We start from the raw sequence: 20,050 nt of genomic DNA, 5'->3' as shown, positions 1-20,050 counted from the left end.
ATTAAAAATTTACAAAATTTCTACTAGCAGAAACACACTCTAAGAAGACCCGCCCTGTTACGCTAAGATTTTTGAGCTTTTTCTTATTTTGTTCTTGATAAAAAATGTCAAGTTATTATTTGTGGTAGTAATTTTTTTTTTTTTTACTGGGTGTGTGAGTGAAACTTCTTTTTATTATTGGAAACCAATTGGTAAAATGCTTTAAATTTTTTGTATTTTTTTGTTAATGGAAACAAGGTGCTAAAATGTGTTAAGTGTTTTTTGTGTCTACACAATTTTGGGCAATTCAATTTTTTTTTTTTCATTTACACGCCTATTTGCTATTTTAGAGAGAGAAGGTTGTATAGTGGAGAGTGAAAAATGTGTCAGTGGGATGTCTCAATCAAAATGACAGACTTTCCAATAGTTTCTCCCAGACGGCAGGCTTTGATTGGTGGGAGACACCACCAGGCATGGATGACGTGTTGCCCTTGGGGCAACGAATAATTTCTCTTTGTCTTCGGATGGGGGGAATGATTAGGTAGAGAGAGACATTGACGAAGGCAAATTGCTTTTCACCTCCCCCGAAACACACACACCCCCCGATCCCACCCCTCTTCCGAAAATACCGCCAGCTTGCCCCAGAAATACCCTCACTCTATTTTCTTTTATTTACTTAATTTTTTTTATATTTTTTTCTCTTTTATTTATTTAATACGGAGTATTATTTAAGTGTTTCGATTTTCAATCCAGTTGAATCGGTGCAAAGATCTTGTTTTTTTTTTTTATCATTTTATCTTCAATGGTCATAATAAATTTTTTGCTCTAAGGCCTTTCAACGAGCACTCTAAGGCTCTTTATTTAGTTTCAGGTCTCTCTTAAGGTGCTCATTGAAAGGCCTTAGAACCAAAAATTCATTACAACCATTTAGGATGAAATGATAAGAATTTCATTACAACCATTTATGATGAAATGATAAGGAAAATAAGATCTTCGCATCGGTTCAAACGAATTAATAATTGGAATATTTATTTTTTTCAATCTATTTGAACCGGTGCAAAGATCTTATTTTTCTGATCATTTTATCTTAAATGGTCATAATGGATTTTTGGCTTTAAGACATTTCAATAGGCACCCTTAGAGAGCCCTGAAACTAAATAAGTAATTTTAGGGTGCTCGACGAAAGATCTTAGAGTAAAAAATTCATTACGACCATTTATGATTAAATGATAAAAAAATTAAGATCTTCGCACTGCTTCAATTGAATTGAAAATTGGAGCAATATATAAAGGATGTATTTATTTTGTTTTAACCTGAAATGTTCCAATTTTCATAGATAAACGGTGTATATATTTTTATTTATTATTCATTGTTAACAAAAATTAAAATAATATAAAATTCTTAGGCCCCATTCTCTTGAAGTTAATTTAAACTTAACTTAAATCTAAAAATTGTCTTTATTTGATTTTTTTTTACATTTGTTAGTTTTGCGCCAAATTTTTTTGGGTTATTGATTCGTCTCAACAAGAAGAATCGAAAAAGTAATTTTTTTTACTTTTACCCAAGTATTTTGCTAAAAAGTGATTATTTCTCAAAATACTTGGGTAAAAGTAAAAAAAAAATTATTTCTTCAATTCTTCTCGTCGAGACGAATCAATAACGCAAAACTAACTTCAAATAAGGACAAAGTTTCCAAATTTAAGTTCAGTTCAAGAGAACGGAGCCTTAAATATAAAGTCAAATTTAAATGTAAAAAACATATTTCAGTTGAAAATATTATTTGAGTTAACCAAATTAAAATTAAATAAGTAAATAAATAAGATAATAGAATTGAGGAATTAAAAAAAATTAGTTAAAAAGGGTGGGAGTTGGGGGCATTTTGGTCTTCTTGGCAAGAGAGAGAGGGGGGCGGGGCGGTGTTGGGGGTGGGAAAAGCAGCTCTATTTAAATGAAACTTTAATTTCCGGGTTCGGACTGTCAAAATACTCTTGAACGGTCGCGATTTACCTCTGTAAACATTCACAGTCCTCCATTAATTTTTTTTTCTCAATTAGGTAACTAGGTAAGGGGATTAGGTTGTGTTCTATTAACTAAAATACATACTTATTTTTAGAATTAACAGTGATGTATTGTAAGAATACTTATTTTTAGAATTAAAGGTAATGTATTGTAAGAGAATGGCTTGTCTCATAAAGTAAAAAATAAATACTTAAAAAATACTAAGAACCTTAGCAAAACGGGGCCTAATTATGAGCAAGGGTAGAATGTCCATAACTAATCCCACTGTAAATAGGCTATCTTTGGGATTAAATAGTCTGTGTATATGTGCCTACCAAATACCAGATTAACTAGTGCCAGATTAGCTAATCCAGGCAAATAGTCAATCCAACCCGATAGGAAGGCTAACAAATAGGTTCAACGGGTTGGCTGGGTAATCAAGACTGAGACTTAGGAGTTTGCTTCCTCTAAAGGTCTCAGGATCGAAATCTCTCAGATGCCATCAACTCTTTTGGAGCCAATTCGTAAGGGGCATTTGCTCCAGCTTTGTAGCATGCCGAATTTTTGGAACATTAAATGAATAATAATTGAACAATCACTGAAACTAGAATAAAAAGTGCATACTAACTGTTTTGAAAACTAAGATTACATCCAACGACTAGTAATTCGTTTATTTTAAAACCGACCCATTAACCTTACATTTTTCTCATTCTTCCCAACACTTTGCCTACAAAAGTACTTATGAAATCGACATTTTTTAGTTAGAAGAATTTCAATTGGTTATTTTTGTTCCCTACTTTTCTTTGATAGATATCACAATATAAAAACTTTCGGCGCAAGAATCAACTAAACCGAAAATATTTTAGAGGTCTAGGAAATTTTTGAAAGTTCCCTGTCACAACAGGAAATAGAAACTGATCATCAGTGAAGTATTTCCAAGTCTACCTAGAGCTGTGACATTGTTCAAGCAAGCTATTTATGCCTTTTTCATTTATCCTAGAGCTGTAAAAATCATTTACAGACAAAAGAGCACTTAATTCCAATTTCCAAGGGCATACGCATAAAATTACTAAGGATAAGCTAGAGTCCTATACGTTCAATTTATAATAAATTATGTTATAAATTATTTAACCAAACACTTTTGAAGTTCTATTCAAATGTATCAAAAGCTAGCTACACCAAATTATTTGTATTTTGGACTTCAAGGCATCCCTCCCCACCGCGTCCTTGCTCGGCCGTCCTCCCTCTTGCTCGTTCTCCGGTTGAATTTCTCTTGGGTTTCTGATTTTGGCCTAATGGCAAGGGGATTGGGTGGGTGGGAGGCTGGGCCGGCGTTGGCTCCCCCTGTGGTCACTGTTGAGTGCCACGGTCCGCCTTGCAGCAAGGGTTGAGCGTCCACGGCAACCAGGTTGTTTGTTTGCACCGTGTGTCCCTCCATTTCGGTTAACCAATGGTAGTTTGGAGATTGATGGAGGTGGCTGTGCGGTGGTGGTCGGCTGTCTGACTTGATGGGCGGCGGATTTGGGTGGCTATGCATGCTAGAAGTGTTTCAATAGTTTAGGGTTTGTTTTGGGTTTTTCTTGGGCCGGGTCTAGCCCAATTTTATGGGTTAAGGTTTTTTACGTGCTCTTATTATATTATTTGGGTATTTTAGACCCACAGGTGTATTTGGGCTTTATCTTTCTAGGAGTGGTTGGACTTTGTTTCCAATAGGCTGTAATTTCTAACATTCGGTTGGATTCTCCTTCTCATTTCTCTCATTAATAAAATATTATTTTGCCAATCTTAAAAAAATAATAATAGAAAATTCGTAACTTGAAATTTTAAAATATGAATGACAACAACAACAACGGGGTCATAACCCTTTTTGTTGTTTTGTTACACATGAGGACATAGGCCTTAATAAACAAACAAAAAAAAAAACACATTCGACACAATAGCTCGATATATATACTCCAAGACCGTCGCGGTCATTGCTAAGAACATCCAGCCCCTCTACCAGGGCTTATCAAACACTTGTTCGACTCGGTCTAACAGAGACCCAATCCAGCTAGTTTATGTGTACATTTATTCTCTTCCCTTCAACCAAAGGTTAAGTCACAGATACAACTCATTTTGAGTTGTTCATTGATCAACATAGTCAGGTTGTATCCAAATACCCGAAAGTTCAGCCCTTAATGCATCCATATAATCGATTCTGCAAGCAAAGCCCCTAATCCAGTTCCCACCATAACCATTTTGACACTCCTTTATTTTCAAACGTTCTCTAGTCAGGCCATTTAATATTAGTCGAAAGATATTAGTGGCCCAAAAAAGGCCAGGCACTTTATGCACTTTTTAAGTTAATTTATTCAAATTATTAAATTCGAAAATTTTGACACTAATATTTTCCAATGCAATTATATACGGTATCAGGGAATCAAAGTCAAAATTTTACGCAAGCAAGGAAAATATTGGCCAATTGGGCAACTTACGACTAAAAGAAGACGGAGCCACTTTTTGATGATGCATGATAATGCAAGATATTTTCCTGTGTCGGCGGGAAATGTGGAGAGAGAGAGAGAGAGAGAGAGAGAGAGAGAGAGAATTTTGAGTGAGATTTTTGGTTTTGTTGATTTGCTTTGTTTTATTGTTTATCTTATATAGTATTTTCATAATTGTTAACAGAAAATGATAATGTCAAAATTGTTTTTGAAGTAAGTACTCTATTTACACTTTAAAATTCTAATTCATAAAAGTAGATATAACTCTTCCCGTGCATAACCGGGAGCAACGTTTGGTCCCAACTAAATTGCAATACATGATTTGACCAATTTATTTTGACAAACATAACTAGCATTTAATTTGCTCATTCAATACACGAAATCGGGACGGAAAAAAAAAACATCAATGTGAACATATTTTCTATTGTTCATGTATTGAATGAGCGCAAAGCTAGTTTCTCCTATTTCAAAGTAAACTTGTAGACTTGACATGCTCCTTGTTTTGTCATGTCAATTGCAACATGCTTGTGTCACACAAGCATTATTTGTAGAAGACTAGCTGTGAAGTAAAAGACTAGCTGTGAAGTAAGAGCATCCTTATCGGCCTCAGTTGATTTTGGACTAAATTAACGGAATTGATTTTATCACTTTTTTTTAAAGTCACTCTCATTCTCTCACAAAATAAATTATAAAAAAAAAATAGAGATACAAAGGGGACTGGCATTCGAGAAAAGGGGACTGGCAAAACCACTTCATCAAATTAATCCTAAAAATCACTTTTTTACTTTAGCTAGTCATTTTTTCACAATTACATGGGATCAAGCTCTCTATTCTAGCTGCACTGTATTAAACTATTCTTTTTTTCTAAGGGACTATTTGGTATCAGACAAGAAATTGATGATTTTTTTGATTTTGCAGGGCCCATTAGAGGTCTTACAAAGATTATTCATATCGCAAGTCATTCTTAAAATATTTTTTTATGCATTCCTTAAAAAAATTAGTTCAATCCGATATTGGTAAAGACTGTTTTGGAATTCTTTATTCTGAAACAACCTACGAATTCCAAAACAGCCTTTACCAATATTGAATATCGGATTGAGCTAATTTTTTTTTTAAATTCATAAAAAAAAATTTAAAAATGATTTGTGCTTTGAGACATTTTTTAGAACCGGTAATAGGTCCAAATGAATATTAACCATTGTTTGATCAGTACACATGTGTTATTGGGGCACTATAAAATACCGAAAATTCTAGTCCCAAGGAAGATTTGAAGGGAACCGCGCAAGGAAAAATACGTTTGGGCCCATTTCGGATCCCACAAAAATCTAAAAAATATCCATAAATTTTTGAATTTCACCCCCACGAATCCAAAAGTAATATTTACCGATATCCGTTGGAGCTGATTTTTTACAGAGCTCCATAAAATAATATTCAAATATTTATAGATATTTTTTTAGATTTTTGTGGAACCCAAAATGGGTCCAAACGTATTTTTTTTTGCGTGATTTCCTGCAAATTTTCTTTACGAATAGCAGGGCTCATAAAATACTAAGGAGTTGGTGAATAGTGGCTCGTTTCTTACAACGAGCAACTTTAGCGAATGAGAAGTTTTTTCAAATTAACGATGACGGTGACGGAGAAGAAGGACGACAACCACAGTGAAGTAACCCAGCGTCTCTCCTGCGACAAAGGTTCTCCCAAAACTCCATTTTCTAATTTTCTTTCACAGTTTTAATTCACATTTGTAATTAATGAGAAAGTAAAAAGATAGACTTAAAAAATGGGTCTCGGTTTGGGTTTCTCCAAATTTGGAGGAAGGAAATGGTAGAACTCAAAATGGATAGAAAAATTGGTATGACATTGGAAATGATTTTTTTTATTTTAAGGTTTTTACTTAAATTTACGGTATGAGTAATATACATATGAGTCTCTAGTATTTATTGTGAAATTTTTCACACATGCACGTGAGAGAGATGTGGGATTGGAGTGATGTGTCTCTAGCATTTCCCTAACGGATAAGGATTGGGGAATTTGGGCTTGGACGAGCTAATTCTGCTATCAAATTAAAGTCTGCCAAGTGCGAGAATATCCAGCTAGCTGGGTTGCAGTCTTGCAAAGACAAAAGTCTAATTAATATGTTGACCCAATCCACAAAGTCGTCTCTCTTATGTTACTGTACAATTCTTCGGGGAGTGATTTTGGCACTTCTCAAATTGATAATCGTATTTTCAAAACGGTGTATCAAAATCAATTCCCCCTGAGATGCGTGGTTATAAATTTGAAAAGTGCCAAAATCAATTTCTAATTCTTTTTGATATTTAATAGTAAGTTCATGATAATTACACAAATTGAAATACTTAAAGTAATGACAAAATCTAACACCATCATTCACCAACATTATTACATATCCTCATTATTTTAAACACAACTCTAAAAAAGAGAGAAATTTTTTTCTTTCTTCGCAAACGAAGGATTTTATTAAACTCGAAAGGGTACATCAAGGGAGAAGGAAAAGAGAAACACCAGGTGCATCTAAAAAACATAACCAAAAAAAAAAAAAAAAACATCATCCAACAGAGAGTTGGATGAGAAACCTCAAAAGAAAGTTACAGTTTCAGTCTACGAATCCCGTCCAAAACCCCCTAAAGTCCTCCACCGAATATAACTTCATATCGTGCTTAGTCCTCATCCACATAGCCACCCTTGTTTTGATTAAATCCGTCACATCCCAAACCAACATAGAAGCATTGTTGAAAACATAGTCGTTGTTCCGCAACAACCATAACGACCATAGAGATTTTTTTTTTTATCGGCAAACAAAACTTTTTATTGAATTCGAAGGGGTACATCGATTACAACCTTGACCTTAGAACACAGCTATTACAAAGAGCTACACTCAAGAACTATATCCAACCAAGATTGGATAAAAACACCTCACTTACTTGCTCACAATTTCACTTTTTGAATCTCATCCAAATACCTTTTGAAATCCTCCACTGTGTAGATTTTGATGTCTAACTTATCCTTTATCCACATAACGACCATAGAGTTGCATAAAGACAAGATTCCCAAATGTCTTTTTCTAAATTTCGAAATTTGGACCCAAACCACCAGTTTACTAGAGCTTCTACCGATGGAGGACACACCCACTTAACATGCCACTAATTCACAATCAAGGACCAAACAGCCCATGAGAATCAACAGTGGAGTGAAGAGACAAATTATTTACTCTGGGAAAAAGACTCAAACCGTATTTGGTTATAAGAGTGGAGTGAAGATGATGGGAATTATTATTGACTGCTGGATGAAGAGGAAGATAATCTGAAGAAAGGAACTAGCTAATACCACCCCTCCTTGTATTAGTTTTTTTTTTTGATCGGTCTACTCGTATTGGTTAATCACTCAAAAAAATTGGTGTAAATTTTTTTTGAGAAAAAATTTCATAAAAGCATGATCTTCCAGAGAGTAACTGTCGCACTCCTCTTTTTATCAACCACACTCCCCTTTTCGGTTTTCGTGTGTGAAATTACTAAAATATCTTTAAACTTTGTAAAAAAACCATTTCATTTGGTTAACAACAAAAAAAAAGTATTGAAACGTATAAGGGTGGTATGGTAACTTCACATACTAAAAACAAAAATGGGAGTGTCGTTCGTAAAAAAAGGTGTAACGCCCCGATTTTTAGAAATAAAATCGGAGGTTTTGAATATTGATTTCTAAAAATTTATTGAATTAAAATTCAAAATCCAAAACGGATAATTCACTCTAAAGTTTCGTCTATTACAAATTATTATAGAAATACTGAAAATAGTCTTTGTGATAATAAACTAAACAACATAAAAGAGCCATCTTCTAAGTTTGATACGGATCCCAAGCATACTCTGGCTTAGCCTCTGCCTCTGCCTCTGCCTCTGGATCCTTCTCAATATAATACTGCTCACCTTCGAGATTCTGCGCCTTTTCTGGATTTTCTGCAAAATCTGGTACGGAAGCCAGGCAATCCGTACCTGAGTGAAAGAGTTCACCCCGTAGTATAATCCAACCCAACTACCCCTCTTACTTTACAGTTAGCAAGTAACGGATAATAAAGAGACGAAAGTAGAACAAAAATTCACAAACATCAGTTTATTACTATTCATTATTCTAATGTGAAATCTAAGATCTCCTCCGCGGGATCTTTCCTCCCCAACCGCTAGCCATGTTCGGTCCTATGAGATCACTTCCCTTTGCTGTCGCAGATGCACCTAAGTTATGTACCGAGTATGCTTCCCAATAACTACAACAAGGGGAAAGCTTATCATGCCTGAATCACGACTAGGGTTCGCTTATCTTATTTACTACTTCACAAACCACATCACAATCACCATTGGACACCCGCCAGTATTAATTCATCACTGGACACCTGCCAGTTTCAATCTCATCACAATCACAAAATCCGCCTGCAGGCAATCTAAAAATAAAAACTTTCCAGTTTATCCATTATCTAGCATCGTCTAGATGAATTCTATTTCGCAATACCACCTCATGTCTCTAGGGTCCAATCTAGCATTTAAATCAAGTATCGGCACAATATGCAATTAATCAATAATAATTAAAACAATTAATAAATAATGAAATCACGCAACTTTTTATGGATGGGCCGTTGCCCTTAATCTTGTATGGTCACAATGTCAATAATAAAGTAAGAGTTTTAAAATAATTTAAAAGGAAAATTTTCTGGGCTCTTATTAATTAATTCTAAGATAATAGATTAATTAAAAACTAATTAAATACATTGATTAGATAAAAATATTAGAATATTTATCATGACCTTAATAAGAGTCCTAAAGGTTCTATGCAACCAGTTGAGTGCCAAAAGTTGGGTTCGGAAGGCCGCGAGATTATTTTAAATAAAAAAATTAATAAAAATTGTCAAAAGTAAAATAAATTGATAATAAATTATTTAATAAATAAGATATGTCGAGGTTAACAACGTTTCGTCTTTGGAAGGTAAAAAGTCCAAATAAAATTACTCGGGAATTTATAATAGGGTTTATATGGTCGCAAGGTAATTTTATTTGGAAACACTGTAAAAATATTAATAAATAGTAAATTAAATAAAAAAAGTATGAAATTAACAAGATAACATCTTTGAGGTGTGAGGAATCTAGGAAAAATAGTTTGGGTGTTAAAAATATTGTTTGGAAAGTCGCAAATATTTTTCGTTTATAAAATCTTGAAAGATAATGAATAAATAATGAATAAATATCTAAATAAATAAATAAATTATGAAATTGACAAGGTATGATCTTTGAGGTGTGAAAAGTCTAGAAAAAATAGTTCGGGGGTCAAAAACAGTGTTCGGGATGTCGAAAAATTGATTCGAAACAAAACAAGTCAAGCCGCAAGGTTGGACCGGTCAGAGTTTGCGGCGGGGGCCTTCACCGCAAGGTCAGGCTTGGTTCTTGCGGCCCGAACTTTGCGGCCGCAAGGTTGCGTCCAGATTCGATTTTTTTTTTGTTTTTCTTCACGGTTTTGATGCGGGTCCATGTAGGGCATAGGGTTACGCTTAAAAACACTTAATATACTTAGAGGAGTGTTTGGAATGGATTATAATACCTTGGTTCAGGCCGAATTGATTTTAAAACGAAACTTGGAAATTCGGGGAAGATGACTTCGGTTTCTTTGATCGGGGAACTTTGGGATCAAATTGACCGACGTTTGGTGATGCTAGGAGTTGTAGGAAGGGATTGGAATGGTCGAATTGAGTTTCGATTGATTTTGGAACGTAAACCCACTTTTCTCTCTCTTTCTTTCTCTCTCTAGAACTCCATAGATTGGAGCTTTGTTCTCTCCGATTTTTCTCTTCTTTCTGGACTGGTGGGGCGTGGGGAATATTGTGGTATGACTTAGGGTCGAATTAATGAGGTATATATAAGAGAATTTGGAAGAGGGTGACAAGTTTGTATTTAAATAAAATTCTATTTCTTGGGTTAGGAGATGGACGTAAATACGGACAAATTTGTGGCTAGGGAGGAAGTAGAGACTGAGTAGGAGAGGGAGAGATGGGAGGAGTTCGCATGCATGCATGCTTGTAATTAAAAAGAAATTAAAACATGATAATTAGAATAGGATAATTATGCTTGTATATATATCCTATTAAGGAAAAGAATTAATTTTATTATTAATAACACTAATTAAATGATATTATTATTAATAAAATTTTCGGGTTGTTACAAAAATGGTAGTGCTGAAATCACTACCCTATTTTTGGCGTGAAAAATGAAAGGTTTTTCAAAAAGGGCAAGTATTTAAATTGGGATGAAGGGGGTAAGTTTTTGAGATAAAAAAGTTTCATAGGTTTTTATATTTTTTGTCTTACTCAATGTTTTGAGCATTTTAACAAAAAAATTTACATTTTGAATATAGGTACGCTATGATAAACAAATCGCTAAAGAAAAAAAAAACAGGAATAATGAAACAGACAAAAAAAAAATTTGATCAGCAAAAGATAAAATTTTATTAAAAACAAAAAAAAAAAAGAAGATGATCCAACAAAAAGTTGGATGATACACCAAAAGGGCACGGCCCAAACATCCAAAGGTCTACAAGGGTCCAAGACAAATAAAACAGTATAGCTCAACCCAACACGCAGATAAGACAGAGTAAAACTCAAACACCCTAGCCCAAACAAACAAAAAAAATTCAAAAGAAGAAAAGATCAAAACAATCTTTCATGTACATTTACAGTGATGACTCTAAACAAGTCTTGAGAAAAACTTTAGAATTCTTTACACGGTCCTCTATAAGTTTCGCATGGGGCATTTGTGTTCTCATCAATAAATTTTCCAAGTGGCATGTTCTGTTTTCCACTTAGGCTTCGTGGAACTTCCCATGAAACCTCATCAAAAAGTAAATAGTGGGTCGCATTTACAGCTTGTTTCAGTTTCTTTAAAAATGAACTTTTAAAAAAGGTGTGTAATTTCAAGCTCAAAAATCATGTGTTTACGCAAATAATTTTTTTACTAATATGTATCTTGTTTGATAAATGTAATTAAAATCTTTTAAACGGTGCAAAAAAAATTAAAAAATTATTTTTTATTTTTATTATATTTAAATTTAAAATTACCTTGTTTTTAAAAAAGAAAGTTTAAAAAGAAAAAGCGAAACGACACCTTACCTTTGTTTTCTTACTTCATTCGGCTTGTCTCTCTTTCGATGTCTTTGCCTAACCTAAGGGGTACACCTTTTCCCTTCCCTTTAAATACACACACAATTGCCCTAATAACCTTCGCAATATTGATCATCAAGTAGTACTAAAATACACAAGCAAGCAAAAAGGGAAAACTGAAAACAGGAGAGAGAGAGAGAGAGAGAGAGAGAGAGAGAGAGAGAGAGATGGATGTGATGCCGCCAGGTTATAGATTCTACCCAACGGAGGAAGAGCTGGTTTCGTTCTATTTGGAGAAGAAGATACAAGGAAGGAGACAAGAAGACCTAAACCAAGTGATACCCGAGCTTTACATTTACGAGTTCAACCCATGGGATCTCCCAGGTCTGTACATTCTTCTCTTTTCTTTCTCTACATATTAGTACTAATTGTTTCATTTTTTTTGCTTACTACTTCCTCCGATCATTACGAAAAAAATCGTGATATTTATCGGATCACAAAATGAAATTAATACTCCTACTTTTGTTCGTAGTTTTTGATATCATTTCGTATCGATTTGAAGAAGTCATTTAGATCGATCATTAAATTGGTGCAAAACATCTGAAAATTATACACCTAAATGTTTTATTGTTTTATTTTACTTAAAAATAAATATAATTTATTGGTTTCCGTTAATTGTATCCCTGATATCTCTCTCTCTCTCTCTCTCTCTCTCTCTCTCTCTCTCTCTCTCTCTCTCTCTCCCCTCTATTTTCTTCATCGTTTAGGATACCATAGAGATGTCAAGTTAGGGTTTTCTTCATAGTTTATGCCATGGTTCCCTAGTTAGGGAAAATAGAGAGAGAGGATTCCATAGAAATGTCAAGTTGGGGTTTTCTTCATAGTTTATGGTTCCATAGAGTTGTCAAGTTAGGGAATTGATATACAGTATATTAGTACTATTAGAGAGAGAAAGAGGCGGATTCATAATTTGTTTCTCATTCTGCGCTCTTCTAGGGTTTCCATAGAGATGTCAAGTTAGGGAAAATAAAATTTTGACCTCTACACCCCTCGTTTGTTTTAAATTTGTGTCGTTCTTGCTCTCATTTTTTCATTTTGCCACTATTTAAATCAAGCTCACGAATCCATAAAACCTTAAATCAGTCATTTACTCTTATAGTTGTAAGATCTATAGCTTCCATGATCTTTTCTTTCATTGTCTCTTGAGATTAACAAAAAAGACACAAGTCCAAGAAAATTGCCAACAAAGTCAGGTCTACAAGTGCTATAGACTTTCTGAGAGCATGGTTTCTGAGAGCAACCATGCACTGTGTGTAGAATATTTGCAACGATTAGGTTTGTCTCAAGTCTTCTACCGTCCATACCCCATCGATTGCGGATTATACGGAAACTTGTATTGTTGTTACAAGTGCTATAGAATGTGAGTTTATTAAAAATCTAGCAAAGTCAGTGGTATATTTTTGGCTAAACCATTCCTTTCAATGACCCAGAAAAAGCAGGAGAGCGTTGTCTGAAAGATCCGGAACAGTGGTTTTTCTTCGTCCCTAGGCAGGAGAAAGAAGTCCGCGGAGGGAGATCGAACCGGCTCACAACTACGGGGTTTTGGAAAGCCACGGGCTCCCCCGGTTACGTCTATTCTTCCGATAACCGAATAATCGGTGCGAAGAGGACTATGGTATTTTACAAGGGGAGAGCTCCAACTGGAACGAAAACTGAATGGAAGATGAATGAGTATAGGGCTGTTGATGGAGAATCAGCTTCACCGTCGTCGCTTAGTGCAACGCCAAAGGTTTGTGACTCAAACACCATGCATGAGAGCTTGATTAGGATGTTAATTGAATAACTGGATATCCGTAAACACCTACGTTTTTTTTTTTCTCGGCAAACGAAATAATTTATAAAACTCGACCAGGGTACATCGAGGAAAAAGTAAAGAATACAACCACATCCAACCGATAGTTGGATGTCCACCTTAAACTAAGTTACAATTTTAATTTTCGAATACCATCTAAGAAGAACTTGAACTCCTCAACAGTGTAGACCTTGATGTCAAACTTCGCCTTCATACACATTGCAACTCTAGTTTTGACTAGATCCCCCACCTCCCAAACTTGTTTCGAAGAGTTATTGAAGATAATGTCATTCCTTGCCAACCATAGAGACCATAGTAAACACCTACGTTTCCGTTGCATGCTTATAGAATTACATCTCTCTGTATGGTTTTTTTTTTTTCTGAACTGGAGAAGGGTTATAGGTTAGTACAAGAATATAGTCGGTTTTTTTAATCGCCAAATTTTTTTATTAATAAATTCGATAAGGGTACATTAAAGGAAAAAGGACAAATACCCGGCCGCTACATGATGTTGGTAAATGCAGCAAGGAGTAATTTGTAAGTCTGAGGACTTTTTTGTTTTTGTTTTTCTGTAAGTGTGAGGACTTGCCAACATCGATCTGGTTATAGAATTAATAAAGGCAAAGAACATGAACAACTGGAATGTTCTTTTTACGTCAAGGGAATTTCGTTAACATACCGTTGGGAATTTTGCCAAACTAACAAGCACACAACGTGCAAAGAGTGATCAGGAACGTAAAACAAAAATGCAAGATGTAGAGATTTTACATGGTTCCCCAACAGTTTGTCTGGTATATCACGGCTCACACCAATACGTTCCGCTATATGTCAATTAAATAAAAAGAGAACAAGTTACATCGACTGTTATTTATAAGCCAAGACATATATCATGAGAATACCAATAATAGGATAGTACCATCATGTGAGAGTCTGAAACCATACGTAGATCATGTTTAATTATGTTTGGGGCATGTTAAGGAAATGGGGTCCTACATTGCTTGTAAGTGGAATAGGTGCTCACTTAATAACATGAGAGACCTTTTCGACTCATTACCAATTGATTTTGAGATGACTATAAAGTTTATTAGAGATCCCTCGTTTTATTAAGTGATCACTTATTCTACTTCCAAGCAACGTGATACTCTATTTCCACCCCTGCAAATCTTCAACGATGATGTTAGAGATCCCTCATGTTATTAATTGATTTTGAGATAGATCTTTTTTTTTTTTTTTTGAGTTATCATATGCAAATCTTCATCAATGTAATGGAGAGTCAAAAGCTGCCTAATACTTGTCATTTTACACCCTTGCTATACATGCAGCTACGGGAAGAGTTCAGCTTATGTAGAGTGTACATCAGATCAAAATGCGTACGTGCATTCGATAGGCGGCCATCCTCCTCCTCATCATCATCATCATCAGCTGCTGTGAGTGTGACAAGCACTGCAACGGTTAACCATGCTAATGATGATCACCACATTGATCATGATTGGGCGGCAACTTCCTATCATGATCATTATCAGAACAATCATCCCATGATGGAGAGAATAATCACCACCTCACCGGATCTGAGCTCCTCAAGGGACTGTGCAAGCCCTAATTCTCAAACTTTTAACCAAGCTCATGATCATCGCCACGTTGATCATGATTTGGTGGCAACTTCCTATCATGATCATTATCAGAACGATCATCTCATGACGGAGAGAATAATCACCACCTCACAGGATCTGAGCTCCTCAAGGGACCATGCAAGCCTTAATTCTCGAACTTTTAACCAAGCTAATGATCATCGCCACGTTGATCATGATTGGGCGGCAACAACCTATCATGAGCATCATCAGAACAATCATCCCATGATGGAGAGGACAATCACCACCTCACCGAATCAGAGCTCCTCAGAGGCCCATGCAAACCCCAATTCTCAAACTTTTAACCAAGCTAATCATGATCATCACAATGTTTATCATGATTGGGCAGCAACAACCTGCCATGATCATCTTCAGAACGATCATCCCATGATGGAGAGATTAATCACCACCTCACTAGATCAGAGCTCCACAAGGGAGCTTGCAAACCCTAACTGTGACATGAGGTTTGATAATAATGAGGATCTGTGGGACTTTTGGGAACAACTTAATTTGTCCTAATTCTGGGGAAAGACAATGAAAATAAATTAAGGATCAACAGCTCAGGTGAAGTGATCATCGAGTGACGAGGACATTTATTAGAATAAATTAGATGTAGAGAGATTGAATTGCAACAATTAAAAGCACAAAGACATGAGTAAAACTAACGGATATAGTACAAAATTCGTTGGTTCTATATGGAATATTGAGGACAAATAAGATGTTAGGACTATTAATATTAGTGATACTCAATTGGTTTTTGGTTTTGGTTCTGATTGGGAATTGATCTATTAGTTGTATTTTTAGTTGGGTTCATATCATGTTCAACTGGTTTCTTACCAATTGTGTTGTATTTGCTCTTGGGTCCACGGTGGCATATGATTTCGGAAGTCTTGAATGAAAACTTTGTTGGGATGCTTGTTTTCGTTGCGATGCTGTCATTTCTCTTCGTTCCGTTAAGCGTTCTTAAAAAATAAGTATTTATTTGTAATTTTAAACTTAAAAATATTGTATATATGAAAATAATTTTTTATAAAGAAGGCAAATACAAAAATGAGAAACAGTTGAGTTGATCGATATATAGCTTATTATAAAGAAAGCAAATATAAAGCAAAGAGCCATTTGAGATTGAGAAAACTAGCATTTGGTATTCCTACCAATTACACGTGATCTGTAGAACATGTGACTTCACACATGTACTATGAATTAATGGTGCCATGGTGACCTGACCTGACCTGACCTTTGACACTCAGCGCATTGAACTCAAAGAGATGAAAGTACAGTGTGATTATAGAGCTTTTTCTTTTGGTGGGCATGAACTTCATTACCGGGCTGAAATGAACTGGCAATGGGCTTTAAGGGTCAATCTTGTTAAAACCAAGTGGAGGCTAACCAAAACCAAGGGTTGGTCAAACGGTCTAGCTTCGGACTTAAGGGATTGCTCACTCATAAAGCCTTAGGTTTAATTCTTCAATGCTAACTCCTTTGGGCCAGATTATAGAATTTCCTAATAGAATATCTCAGGTTCAATCTGTTTATTAATATGTTTTCCTTCTTCAAAAATTAATACTCCCTTCGTTCATTTTTTTCGTGCATCTTTTTATTTTGGGACATCCTCAAATACACGTCCACTTTCAAAAGTAAAAGCCATAATCTTTGTCGTTCTCCAAAAATGTCCTTCACAAAGCGGTATGAACAATTTCAAATTTTGAATTGAATGGGCTATTTGGGTAATAAGCACCTTTTGATGTGACTTAAAGTGCATTAAATGTATGTTTTCTTAAAAAAATTGAATTTTTAAAAAGAGGAATTGATTTTTATACTTCCCTTCCCTTTCGTCCAAATGCATTTTTTCTGTTTTGTAGTGATATAAAATTACATGATTAAAAAATGAAAAAATGAATGAAGGGTAATTTTATAATTTTACCTAAGTCGTGATAAAAAATAAAAAAAAAGTGTCACTCCTTACTTTTTAATCCAAACCTACCCATGGTCGGTTTTATCTATTTCCCAAATGCTCCAAAAAGTTAGTACTTCTTCCGTCTCCATTTAATGGTTCCTCCTTCTATTCTAAACGGATATAAATTTATGATTTTTACCCAAATGTTTTTTGATTTAGGCTCCGTTTGTTTGGGCGTAAAATGTTTTACCTATTTTCCGGTGTTTGGTTATGTAAAAAATTAGAAAAATATTTTACATGTAAAATATTTTCTATCAATTAGATGAAAATGACTTACTATTAAATCTTCCATAAGTTATTTTCCGAAATGAACTTGATGTCTTCTAATGCAATTCTCACTGCTCAGTTTTCTCGATCGTCAGTCATGATCTACATTCAATTCCAATATTCTTAGATCTCTCCACCATTTAAGCCCCACCCCCCCTCTCTCTCTCTCTCTCTCTCTCTCTCTCTCTCTCTCTACTATTTTGTTGATTTCTGAAAATATTTTCAAGTGCCAACCAAATATCAAAAAATAAAAATAAAAATTTAATTTTCTGAAAAAATATTTTACATGAAAAAATATTTTATATTGTAAAACATTTTACAATGAAACAAATTTAGGATTTCCATTCTTGCTTTCATTTCATTTTTCTTTGTCTATGTATTATGTGGGTAGGGCTTATTGGGCCATCGTTGAAGAGATCTCAATCCAGCCCAAAGACTAGGTACTCGAGTCCACGTTTCCACCCAATACCACACTGTCGGGTAAAAGCAGTTGGGTTGGGCCACAATTGGCTTTGTCGAACCTTTGTGTCCGAGATGGTCCAAGTTAGTAGTATTTACCCAAAATCCATCCTTTAACTCATCTTATATTAGAATACCACCGGTGGCGGCTCCAGGATTTTGTATTAGGGTGTTCAAAAATTATCTTTATATGAACCCAACAATATATACAAGTAATGCAGTTTCATGTACGAGTATGAATAATGCAATCAAAAAATTCCACAAAAATTGTCCACTATGCCACAACACAATTCAAAAAAGTTATTTTCTAGATAAAAAATAGATCCAAACCTTTTTTTGGCAAGAGAGTAGATAAGTTGATAACAATGAGTTTTTATTTTATTTATCTAAGTCAATTGTAAAATCTTACTCTCTCCAATTCAAAAATATATATATTCATCACGCGAAACGAGAACTTTGAAATTTTGAGTTAATGTTAAATCAGCGCATTATTCTACTAATATCGTTTTGAGAGAAATGGTGGCGAAGAGGTTAGGGTGGACCTTTTTAAGAACGTGCTCTTCCTATTTAGTTCCTAGCAATAGATTTTTTATCGTAGTTTTGGATCTGAAGAAAATTTGTTCAAGTTAGTAGGGTTTTGGAGCGTAGTTGAATTTCTTTTAAGGTTATCTATAATCTCATAAACCAAACCAACAACAAATTTGAATTAGTTAGTGTCATAAATACTAAAAATTACTAGTAGTATATTTAGACAAGGTGGACATGTAGGGAAAAGACAGGGCACGATACCTATAGCAACAAATCTTGTTTTCCCTTTTCGGTTTTTTTAAATTTCGTTCAATGAGTTAATGAATTAGGTGTTCAACTATGAATTATCTAGATTGATGGGTGTTCATAGTATATTGAGTTGAGTGTTTAAATATAGAATAACAAAAATAGGCTATTTAAATTGGTTGATTTATGGATTGAGTTTTTGGGCCGAGTGTTCAAAAAAATGCTGGACTCAAATTTCTACATGTATTATGAACAAAAAAAATTTTGTTTGGATGTTCATGTGACCATCCACATGTGAATGTGGAACCGCCAATGAACACCACACATAGTGTGATTGGTTCATTACTCTCTCTCTCTCGTGCGAGAGAGGTTTTTCAGTGCAAGTCTTCATGAAAGATGTGCTTGACCCCCATTACAACCATTAAGAGCATCCGCAATGGGAATAATTAAAATCGATAACCAAAATGTGTCACGTCAGCATTTGATTATCCATTTAGTTCATAATCAAACTTAACAAACTTGACCTCCACATTGGTTATTTTTGTATCCCTATAAAAAAAACCCCCCACAATACACAATGCACTTATGTCCAATTGCAAATGAGTTCCAATCACACACCCGACCACACCAAATTATTCGTCTAGATGAGACAATTCTAATGTGAGGTATTTTTTAATTTTTTAGTTTTGAATTTGGTTATTGGGTTTGGTTATTGAGTTTTGGTTATTGGTAAAAGTTGTTAAATTTGGTTATAGAATGGGTGGAATTTGATTATTTGCTAAAAGACTTGTAACTTTGCTTATTACAATGTGAAGTGTTTTTTTAGCATTGTTGTTAAATTTGATTATCCATATTAATTTGCTTATTACAATGTGGATGCTCTAAAAACAAGTTCCTAACATCCAATCATCTGGCAAGCTTATATTTGTGAGACCCCAACTCAGTCCCACATCCGAAAGAGTATACAACTGAAAGGTTAATTTTGTAAATTTGCATCATAAGAGGACTAAAACTAAGTGTGTTTATAACAGAATAAAAGGGAGTATAAAAATCAATTACAGGTTTTTTAGTACTTAGATTAAGAAACCATGACAAGTCTATCGGTCTATGGTATTTTACCCCTATATAATCTTTTTGATATTGTAATAACAACACATTGGATGTAACATCAAATGAAATTAAGCCCAATGATAGATTGAAAGTGTTATGACAGTTACGAATTAGAGAATAAACAAATCAAAAAGCGATCGAAACAATGATACAAAAATATACGTGGTTCCGTTCAAGCACAAAGTAAGAATGCATTCCACGGGCGAAGAGCGAGAGAAGATTCATGGTATGGGATTTTTGTGAGGAGGAGAAGAAACGATTGACCCCATATAACAACAAATTGACCCAACAAAGAAGTTATTGTGAGAAGAAGAGAAGAAGAAAACGAACATGTCATTTAGTGGCACGTCTTTGTCTGGTACGCGGATTTTGCTTTCCATTTTCTTCTCTTCT

The 20,050-nt window shown here is 34.7% G+C and overlaps 2 protein-coding genes across 5 annotated transcripts in view; one reads left to right on the top strand and one right to left on the bottom strand.

Moving 5' to 3' along the window:
* Positions 1 to 12,350, bottom strand: part of LOC131318870 (ubiquitin-ribosomal protein eL40 fusion protein) — a 95,990-nt gene extending 83,640 nt beyond the window's left edge. Inside the window, exon 1 of one of the 4 annotated variants that reach the window (XM_058348893.1) lies at positions 12,327 to 12,350. The gene's annotated coding sequence lies outside the window, so the exon portion shown is untranslated. The remainder of the gene's footprint in view (positions 1 to 12,326) is intronic. The other 3 variants (XM_058348892.1, XM_058348891.1, XM_058348894.1) reach the window with 3 other exon arrangements.
* LOC131318865 (NAC domain-containing protein 96-like) lies at positions 11,780 to 15,816 on the top strand. Its single transcript, XM_058348881.1, has 3 exons — positions 11,780 to 11,994; positions 13,101 to 13,399; positions 14,785 to 15,816. Exons 1-3 carry the CDS (start codon positions 11,838 to 11,840, stop codon positions 15,607 to 15,609), a joined length of 1,281 nt encoding a protein of 426 aa, XP_058204864.1. The 5' UTR covers positions 11,780 to 11,837; the 3' UTR covers positions 15,610 to 15,816.
* Positions 15,817 to 20,050: the final 4,234 nt, after the last annotated feature.

This window comes from Rhododendron vialii, chromosome 3a (assembly GCF_030253575.1).
Source record: "Rhododendron vialii isolate Sample 1 chromosome 3a, ASM3025357v1".
Classification (NCBI taxonomy): Eukaryota; Viridiplantae; Streptophyta; class Magnoliopsida; order Ericales; family Ericaceae; genus Rhododendron; species Rhododendron vialii.
This window is presented reverse-complemented; position numbering and strand designations above follow the sequence as displayed.